At 38.3% G+C, this 10,140-nt stretch overlaps 1 protein-coding gene across 2 annotated transcripts in view; it reads right to left on the bottom strand.

Annotated features, from left to right (window-relative positions):
• Positions 1-9,504, bottom strand: part of LOC141444131 (gamma-tubulin complex component 2-like) — a 36,126-nt gene extending 26,622 nt beyond the window's left edge. For both annotated transcript variants that reach the window (XM_074109566.1, XM_074109575.1), the window contains exons 1-12: positions 9,351-9,504; positions 9,102-9,269; positions 8,841-8,985; positions 8,004-8,190; positions 6,763-7,058; positions 6,209-6,337; positions 5,450-5,623; positions 4,329-4,506; positions 3,389-3,677; positions 2,057-2,172; positions 1,249-1,420; positions 390-558 (exon numbers count right to left, since the gene is read on the bottom strand). In XM_074109566.1, the coding sequence (XP_073965667.1) occupies positions 390-558; positions 1,249-1,420; positions 2,057-2,172; positions 3,389-3,677; positions 4,329-4,506; positions 5,450-5,623; positions 6,209-6,337; positions 6,763-7,058; positions 8,004-8,190; positions 8,841-8,985; positions 9,102-9,269; positions 9,351-9,421 (2,094 nt within the window). In that variant the 5' untranslated portion in view covers positions 9,422-9,504. The remainder of the gene's footprint in view (positions 1-389; positions 559-1,248; positions 1,421-2,056; positions 2,173-3,388; positions 3,678-4,328; positions 4,507-5,449; positions 5,624-6,208; positions 6,338-6,762; positions 7,059-8,003; positions 8,191-8,840; positions 8,986-9,101; positions 9,270-9,350) is intronic.
• Positions 9,505-10,140: the final 636 nt, after the last annotated feature.

Genomic DNA, 10,140 nt, shown 5'->3' with positions numbered 1-10,140 from the left:
TCAGATTTTGATTATCGCTCAGATCATTCTGAATGAACTGAATCAATGTTTTAAGAAATAAAACTCATGCTGTCTCTTTTCATTCATTTTCTTCAATTTAATTTCTAGTTAATTAATTTATATTGCCCACATTTTATTCTGCCACGATTCGTTAGTCAGATTTTACGCGGTGGAAATACGATACGCTGAAATGATACCAAATGTAAACTCATCCTAAGGCTACGTACGCATTATGTAGTTAGTTCAAAGTATCGCTTGAGAAAGAGACGGCGTGCTAAAGCCGCGCGGCTAGCCGCATAATGCGTACATAGCCTTAGACAATAGTCTGTGGTAGCGATTGTGAGGTGATTCGGAGATCCCAACGCTATTAGAATAATCATAACACTGACCTTTTCAAGATTCTGTATAAGCTGGCACCAGGAGGGTTCAATGACTTCCACGCACATGTAGTACTGCAGATGCTGTATACAGCTCAGCATCCGTTGGCGGAGCGCGAACGCATCCGCGTACAGGCGGGCCTCGGAGAAACGTTTCACCACCTTATTGTAGAGCCACACTCTGAAAATTAAATATTTATTTAATGGGTATTTCTACAAGCGTTTCAACCGCTATTAGTTGTCACTTATACTAAAGAAATGAGTTCGGTAGAATGGAAAGATTTTATAAAACGACATGATGTGTATTTTTTTTTTGTTTACAGTCTCTCATTTCTTCAATATATGCGACAGGAAACTGATAGCGATTAAAACGCTCGTAGAACAACCCTAATACAGGATGAACTGGACCACTTCTTGAAGGACTGGCCCTTGTATGCAGTGGACAGAGAGCAGTGGAAGTATCGGGGGCCTTTGCTCAGCAGTCGGAGAATAGGCTAACAATAATAATAATAACTAGCTTGTACCCGCGGCTTCGCTCGCATGGTTCGATAACGAATGAGTCAGAAAAAGACACGAGGCGACAAGTGAAAAAATCTGTCCACATTTTAGTTTATAGTAAAACATAGGTTGCTTTATATCCCGATGGGACTAAATTACAACATCAAGGATTAGACAAAATTTGGCGTAGGTGTTTTTTATGCAACGATAATGAGCTGAGCACAGTTCAAGTGGAAACAGCTGAGCGGAGCGAGGATAGGTAAATGAAACGTGTCTATTGTTGTAACGTGTTGGTTCATGAAAAACAGATTCCTCGCCCATCTCTGGTGGAAACGCAGTCTAAAGGTTAGTGACATAATATGGTGCTACTTACTTGCACAGCAGCCTTTCAACATGTTTACAATAGAAGAGATGCCTGAATATCATCTGATAGCAGGCAATGGCTTTGTGATTCAGTATTAGGGACACTGGCCATTTAACCTCTAGCCCGAATGTAAATGTCTCGATACCGGTCAACGGTGGACTGTCCTTATTTTGTTTGTATTCTGTAAGAAAAAGTTTATATGATAAAATATAAACAAACGCCCAGTCTTCAACATGTCATCTCAACACCACTTTCAAGATCTGCGAACACAAGCTATAGCGAAGGATATAGTTGAAATCTCATGTATATTCTTTAATTTGGAAAGTTTGTTCGTCGCATGTTACTATAACATATGCAAGAGGGGCCTTTCTTAATTTTTTTACCAAGTACACTGTACCGTCGAACAAACTGAATCATGCACCAGGGTGGAAACTTTGTGCTACTAATATCATGTTGACATCCCATACATTTGTTGAGGAAATCAAACTGAAATTGATTATTATAAGGTTCCACCCTGGTACAGTCGCCTTTGCATTTCGGAGCAGCCAAGGTGATCAAAAATATCGGAACATGCACTCTATTCTTAATGCATTAGAGTTCATGTCCCGAGATTTTTGATCTGATCACCTTGGCTGCTCCTAAATATCTGATGGCGACTATACATGAATCAACTTCTTAGTCTGTACGTACATTGACTTGTGGACGTCATAATTATCCTGTCATATTCTTTGTAATCCCGCAATGTAAATGTATTACGGGGCTATTTCTGGTAGCAGTTAATTTCAAATTTAATAACGCCTGGAGAACAAATGCGTACCTTTTTCATCCTCTGTTTCTATGTACAATATTTTGAACATCTGGAACTGCAGATCGTAAGGAAGTAACTCCACCCTCATATCCTCGTTATAAGGATCATGACTAGCAGCAGAGAGCCTAAAACAAATTAAATATTAACACAAGCCAAAAACTAACAACAATATAATCCATGTACCATAGACAATAATATAATTGGTCCCTTTATCAGGCTATCCCCACTCGTTCAAGGCCGCGTGGTAAATACCGATCTCTAAGTGTCTCCTAGAGGACACAAATGCTAGTCGGTTGCCATTGCCAAGCCTCTCTGCGCACGGGCGGGTCTGCCTACAATTAACATTTCCCGCGCAAATGACTCTCGCACGTAGCGCGTGCGTCCTGTGTAATGTCAAAAAAAAATCAAAATGTCGGACGTATTGCGCGGTGCGCCATTTATAAATATCTGGTTGATAAATGTATTTTTTTTGTTTATGTTGATTTTAAATAAATTTAGTTAAACCAGAACATCATTCTTATGAATATAAATACAAATATCACGAGACAATTCACACCAATTGACCTAGTCCCAAAGTAAGCTTAGCAAAGCTTGAGTTATGGGTACTAAGCAACAGATAAATATAATTATATAGATAGATACATACTTAAATACATTACACACCCAAGACCCGAGAACAAACATTCGTATTTTTCATACAAATATCTGCCCCGACACGGGAATCGAACCCGGGACCTCAAGCTTCGTAGTCAGGTTCTCTAACCACTAGGCCATCTGGTCGTCAATTCTTATTTCTTATTAACCTACATACTAAAATCAGCTCAATTAAAGTATCTAAATATACAAATACCTACATACATACAAATTCAATCAGTTGTTTGTTTTGTTGAATCACCTTGCCCCCTTAATACTTAAAATATCAAACGAGCGAAGGCGCGAGAAAAATCTAGCGTATAACGGAGGCAACCCTAGCGCACATCTCAATGACGTTACGTAATAACTTGTATATAATCTGTGCCTGTATGATATGACATCCACATGCAAATCTTCACCCATTATCATGCATGCAGCTGCATCAAAATATCAGGAGCTCGTTAAAGGTCACTCACGATTTACATCACGTAACAAATATATCAAGGTAAATAACCGTGAATCATTAAAAACTAGGCGGGGCTTTCGCGTTTCGAGTCAAATCCATCTGAATAGCAATAATAAGAAGAAGCTTAATAAACAAACGAACGTACATACTCACTTTCGCATTTCAAATTTGAAGTAAGGTGTTTATTATTTTTAATGGAATTTTACCAGTATTCTTAAAGGAATCCAGGAGCTAAAACTAACCGTAAACAGAGCCCCAATAACGACTCCAATTTGGATGGTACGATGTCATCAATTTTCTTAGACAGCTCCTGTTCCGTAGCATCCATGAACTGCACAATAAAATCTCCTTGGCACATGAAGAAGTAATTCTTGACGGATTTGAGTCGTCCCATGAGATCATACTCTTTCAGAAGGAGCTCTAGAAGAGATTTGCTGGCGAAAGCGAATGCTTTTTGCACGACTCCGCTGTAGTTTTGTTCGATAAGCGAGTACTTGATCTCCTCTATATTTGTTTTCATTATTGCGTTACCTGGATTTAAAGTTTTAAAATTAAATTTCACGAAATATATCGGCTATTGGCATTTCCTCTTTTCGGTGTTTAGATTTTCGATGAGTTAAACTTCGATTCGAACTTCGAAAAGCCGTGGTGGCCTAGTGGTTTGACCTATCGCCTCTAAAGCAATGGATCGTGGGGTCACATTGCACCTCTGAGTTTTTCGAAATTCATGTGCGGAATTACATTTGAAATTTACCAAGAGCTTTACGGTGAAGGAAAACATCGTGAGGAAACCTGCACAAACCTGCGAAGCAATTCAATAGTGTGTGTGAAGTTCCCAATCCGCACTGGGCCCGCGTGGGAACTACGGCCCAAGCCCTCTCATGCTGAGAGGAGGCCTGTGCCCAGCAGTGGGACGTATATAGGCTAGGATGATGATAAACTTAGATATTTCATATATAGGTTTTATGAATTTTCGGTCATTATGATGCTCTATTGGCTAGCTGTTGTCTGCGGCTTAGCTCCAGGCACAATTTAAAACAGGAATATCTGTCATAACATGCCTTCTTAGTGCACGTCTATCTCAAGGTGTATATCTCCCAAATTAGAAGCCTCTAACTAGTGTTTACTGTGCATTGTCTGTCAGTCACGGCACTGTTTTAAAACTGGAACATGAAATCATACCGCATTGGCTGATGACGTTCAGATATTTCCCAGTCCTGAGTATTATGTCAGTGTATTTTTCTAGAAACTTCGGCACCCTGTCTTTTTGTATGCTGTACCGCTTCTCCCAGTAATCAGCCGAGTAGTCTACCGGCAGTTCTTCTTTATTTACAAGCTCGTTGTCTTCAATCATAAATTCCTGTAGGATATCATAAAACTTTAGTGTACAGTTTTTATGTAGAAAAGCAGGATGTCTGGAGCGGGTAGGTGTTTGACTGAAGCGGACTAGATTGACTCTGTTTTCAACCTGATGGAGCTGAGATGACTTTGGCGCGCCCTTTTCGATAGTGTGTGTACAGAGAACTTTGGCACGACTGCACAGGTGAGAATGGTGAAAATCGAAACAAAGGAGTAAGTGACAGAATAAGGAAGAAGCCTGCTAAAAGAACTAGTGGGTCAATTATCTATATATATCAAACTGATTCTAGAACAGAGAGATGAAGAGATAGTCGAGGAAGTAGAATGAATTAAACAGTAGGCCAAGAATGTACCAAATGAAGAAATTAAGTGTGGATAGGGTCGGGCTATAAGGGGAGTACCTATGTATTTATGTATGTATGTAATTTGTCCATCAATGATGTACATTTGCAATTGATGTCTTGTCGTTATGTCTTGGTTAACACTCAGGCCACAGACAGTGAGAATTACTCGTGACGACAATAAGTTCGTAGGATGCCCCGCGCGACAGAGTGGCGCGTAAATGACTAGGCCGTGGCACCCCCCCCCCCATCCATAAGTAGCCGCAACCAGCTTTACCTTTTACATGCGTATTTTTTTATATGCTGTATTTATGGTGCCCCCCAGGATGTGATGCCCATAAGCAAAATAATTGCTGAATTTGCTTATGGGCAAATCCGGCACTGCGACCAGGTACTCATGATTTGTAAATATTTGTTACTAGTTTCGATCACCCTTTAACGTAACAAAATTACCCAAAGAAGTCGTTGGTCGCGCGTATAGATTAAAATATAATCAGATGAGTTGTTTACTTGTTTAATTTCATATAATATGGTGATATTTTTCTGTGTCGTTTATTCGGAGGCCGTTACCTCTACATTCACCGCCTGGTCTCCCAAACATACCTGAAACGGATCAACAATGATGCCTTTATGGATCCACTGATCCAATATACAGAAGAATGGTTTGCATGCGCGTTCAGTGAGGAACAGGGAGATCTCCTGCGCTCTCGTGTCACCCAGCAACTTGTTTGTTTTGTCGTGGAGAGCTGTAAGGACGCTGCCGCCTCTGAGTTCACTCTGGAATTTTTTAAACAATCTTTACATAGTATAAAATAAGTTTGTGATAAAAATGTTATTTTTAATAAAAGATTTTTTGCTGGCTGTACTTTTTTTCACTGTTTTTGCATTGTCATCAAAACTAAATTTCGTCAGGGAGTTCCGTCCTGCGGACACGAGCCCGGACTATCAGGATATCACAGTCAGATCATTGAATAGTCACCAGATTTAAATAAGTATGCCAAATTTTAAGTCAATCTGAAAAGGGTCAAAACTTATTGCAAGATTTGACCTGTACAATCTAGGGCTCTTCAAGGCAAGAGTGAATAGGCTGTTACTGAACCAGTGAGATACACCCATGGCCTTATCTGCACTTAACATCAGGTGAGATAGGGGTCAATCATGGTCAGTTTAATGTAAAAAAAAACATACCTACATAAGCTAAATAAAAGCTTGTAATAAAGTCATTTCCCACCATGCACCATCTGTACGCTCAGATCTTTTAAACTAAGCTACGGATTTAAATGCGATACTCAAATTGCGGATTTAAATCCGAAGTCCCCAGGTCACGGCAATTATTCAACTATTTATATTTTGAAAACTCACCTGTCCTATATGAGTAACTATAGCAGCAAGAACTTGCATAGTGTGCATGGTCGGCAAAACAAAGTACCATAGCTTCTGTAACGTCAACTCTCCAGATATATGCTCCGTTTCCAGTTGAGCTATCATAGTCTGAAATTATACATACCAATGACAGCAAAACATAAAACAAGTATTATACAGTAACGGCTACATCCGCATAATTAAATGTAAGTATATTATTTAACTAAAGGTAGCATTATAAATTCAAGGTATAAAGGCATTCAGTAGTTTTAGCAGGACAAAGTAACAAATTTGCTAACTCACACTGACACACACACCCTCAAACTTTTGCATTTATAATGTCATTGCAAAAATATTGTAGTATAGTTTCATTATGGTAGTGTGGCTAATACTTGACGAGCGAATATGTTTACCGCCCAAAAGGACCCCATTGCAATATAGAGATACACATTACTGTATTATAAAAAAAATAAAAGCGATTAAACTGTGACTTTGATTACTTAATTAATTATTATGATTAAAACAACTGAACTATGTTTGCAATAGACACTTACATAATAATCCTTCAACAGAATCTCAATAGCAGCGACCAATGCGTGAAGTACCTGCCCAGACCACATGTCACAATGCTCAATAAACCTTCTCACAATAGAGTAGTTTGAAGCGAGCGGCAGCATTTGCTGTACTATCTGCTTCAACGCATCATCCAAGTCTTCGGATATGGTAAAGCTACGAGGCTCATATGTGTCTTTTGTTTGCTGATGAACAATGTAGTTGCCGGGAATCCCAGAGAATAAATACAGGAGGTCATCAATAATTATGTTTTCCTGGGAAGCTAGAGGAACATTTGCTGAAAATTATAAAAGTTGCATTCAAACTAGTTTATTTGCACCAACCTCAACCACAGATACAACAAGACACAACAAGATTTCGTGACATACAACTTTCTTAATTTTTTAATACCTTTTTGTTATGCTACGGTACTTTGTCACAAATAAATGATTTCTATTTCTATTTATTTAGATACAGAAGAACAGATACAAGTAGAACCCTTGTATTTTGTACTTAATTTAATTTAACTTTTCACTATTTCAATTATCACTAATATTATAAATGCGAAAGTTTGTAAGTCTGTTTGTTTGTTTGTTACTTAACCGATTTAGATGAAAAGACATCCCAGAAAAAGACATAAGATAGTTTTTATCCTGGAAAATATCATAGTTTCCGCAGGATAGCGATTAACGAATTTTACGCGGACGGAGTCGCGGGTAATGGCTAGTACGTAATAAATCAATGAAATAACTATTACAAACATTTCTTTAGTGTGTAACTTTTAATAAAATCTGATGAAATATCTTTTTTTTTGGGGTTGAGTTGCCTTAAGGGCCAAAGACAATATGTACTTGAAGGTCTGGGTACTTTAACCCATTTTAGAATACTTTGGCCCATATGAAAACCACATAAAACATAAAAACAATCAATTAACATCAATCACATGGCAGAGAGCCATATTCTCAAAGCAATAATAAAACCAGGACTGAGTTATATCCAAAGGCCAAAGTACTCAACCTTACAGTACTTGCTTTTGTTTATTTGTTTTAGTTTATTTTATTTTATATGAGGTGCTTGATAGGAGATGGGAGGCGTGCAGTCGGGAAAAATCCATTATGGATGACTAGGAAGGCAAGGCCCAGACAGTGCTGGACTCTCACCATCTAAAAAACCCAGTTGCACATGTCCAACTCCCTGGAGTTTATTATGGGGAGTTTTGAGGGGTTTTGTTAAAACAACTTACCTAGAGAGGCAACAATAGGCACAGCCTCTTTAGGGAAATCCCAAGACATAGCAGGATGGTCCTTCTGCCAGGTCGGCAGGTCGAGGCTACTGTACCAATTTGGGCGTAGCCTGGCTTCTTTTTCCTCAAAGGACTTCATGACATATTTCTTACTTTCATCTACTGCCTTGAGTAGTTTATCTTTGATCTGTATGAGCCATAATTAAAGGTGATTTAAATATTAATCTATTAGAACTAGAGAAAATTGGTTTAACACAGATCATAAAATGATTTTGATCCAATATTTAATTAGATTATATTGCCCAGGGCTGTGGATTCACTGAAGTGCAGCAGTGCTGTTCAAAATGTATAAATTAGTTTGCATCTTCATTTAAACATAGATTCACCAACTCTAATATCTGACACAACTAAGCATGCCCAAAATTTAACCCTTTGACCGCCACAGCTGAAAAAAGTGCCATAATGGCCATGTCGGCATTTCGTGGCGCAAATGGAACGATTTTCAGAAAAAAAAATTGTCAGCTGTGGTCGACCATAGCGGTTGAAAGGTTATAGGATCATCATCATCATCATTATCATGTCAACCGAAAGACATCCACTGCTGGACATAGGCCTCCCCCAAGGCTCTCCACTCAGCCACCAGGTCTTAACCAGGTTGTCGCTCCATATTGTTGGAGGCCAGTAGGATGTGTCATATTTTTGCACAAAAATGGACAAAGAAATGAAATTTAATTTAGTTTACTGGCTATAGTTTAGATCAAGGCATAAAAGCTGTAATATTGTTCCAGTCATGCAGAAGGGTATTTTAATATTTAGGATTATTGCAATTAGTCCAACCTGTGGGAGATCTTCTTTAGTAATTTGGTGTTTATTGTCCCCTAGTATAGGCTTTGGAGCCACTTTGGGCTTCGAACTTTTATTCCGCTTCTCATCAAATACCAGTTTGTAGAAAAGCAAGATGATATCTGGCAAGTTATCTGTGCTGCAATTTTAAAAAACAACTTAAAATGGCAAATTTCCTTTAGTAATTTTTAATCAAAATACGTAAATTACAAAATAAAATGTTAGTAGCAGGTAAACAATGCCAGAAGCTCTCACTTTCGACTTTTTAGCTCCTCATACTTCTTGATAAAGGTCTTAGCATTGGAAGCCTTCAACGCCAATCTCTGTGCGTATTCATTAACTTGTTTGGAAGACAGATTACTGTTGCCATAGTTGGGATCATTCTGTATGTAGTCAAGCACCGTATCAGCGTCCAAACTACATCTGTAAACAAATAACAAACGATTACGAAAGGACAATCCAATCGGTGTAACTAATCATGGGAACGTGAAATCTTGTTCGTACCCAAGAGCATCCAAGAGCTCCTTGATGGTGGTTTGCATTTTTTCTTTGGGAAGAATCCAATTTTGATACATTTAGAGCCGCAATATAATTTAATTAAAAGTTACAGGCATTATGTCCGAGCTACCATTTGACAGATGACATTTACGTTAAATACTACAGAACAGACAGATCAAGCGTATACACTTCTGTCTACTTTTAACAAATTTTTCATATTGTAAGATGAAAAAATGAATTAAGTTTTTCATCTTTATTTGCTACAATATTCATAAAATTTCTAAATTCACTAGTAAAGAATAACTAAAATGAACTCCTCTTTTATCCCATTTTCAAAACAACGGTCATCTTTAGTGTTCTTGGCGTTCTATCTAGTTATGCTATTCATCACTAGATGTCGATAAGAGGTCAAGTGTACAGTCGTCTGTACAGTATAGTGTCGCTACTCAACAACAGATGTCACTTAACGTATTTTACCTTCTATCGCAAGCTTTTACAAGTTTTTATTTAGTTTCACCTGTCTGTCTGTCTGTCTGCCTGTCTATCTGTCTGTAATCAAATCTTGCAAGTTAAATTCGACCAACTCCCATTAGTTGGATTGACTTGAAATTTGGTACTATAGGTAACTTTATATGTACTTGCGTGACTATACAATAATCTGGTAATAACATCCTGGTAGTCCGGCCAGGATCATCTCCACAGGACGAATCTCTTCAGCGGTTAATGGCATCGACTTGAAATTTGATATGCAAAAGTAGTTTGGGTGACAAATACAAGTAGGCAACAAAAAGTACAG

Source organism: Choristoneura fumiferana, chromosome 2 (genome assembly GCF_025370935.1).
Source record: "Choristoneura fumiferana chromosome 2, NRCan_CFum_1, whole genome shotgun sequence".
Lineage (NCBI taxonomy): Eukaryota > Metazoa > Arthropoda > Insecta > Lepidoptera > Tortricidae > Choristoneura > Choristoneura fumiferana.
This window is presented reverse-complemented; position numbering and strand designations above follow the sequence as displayed.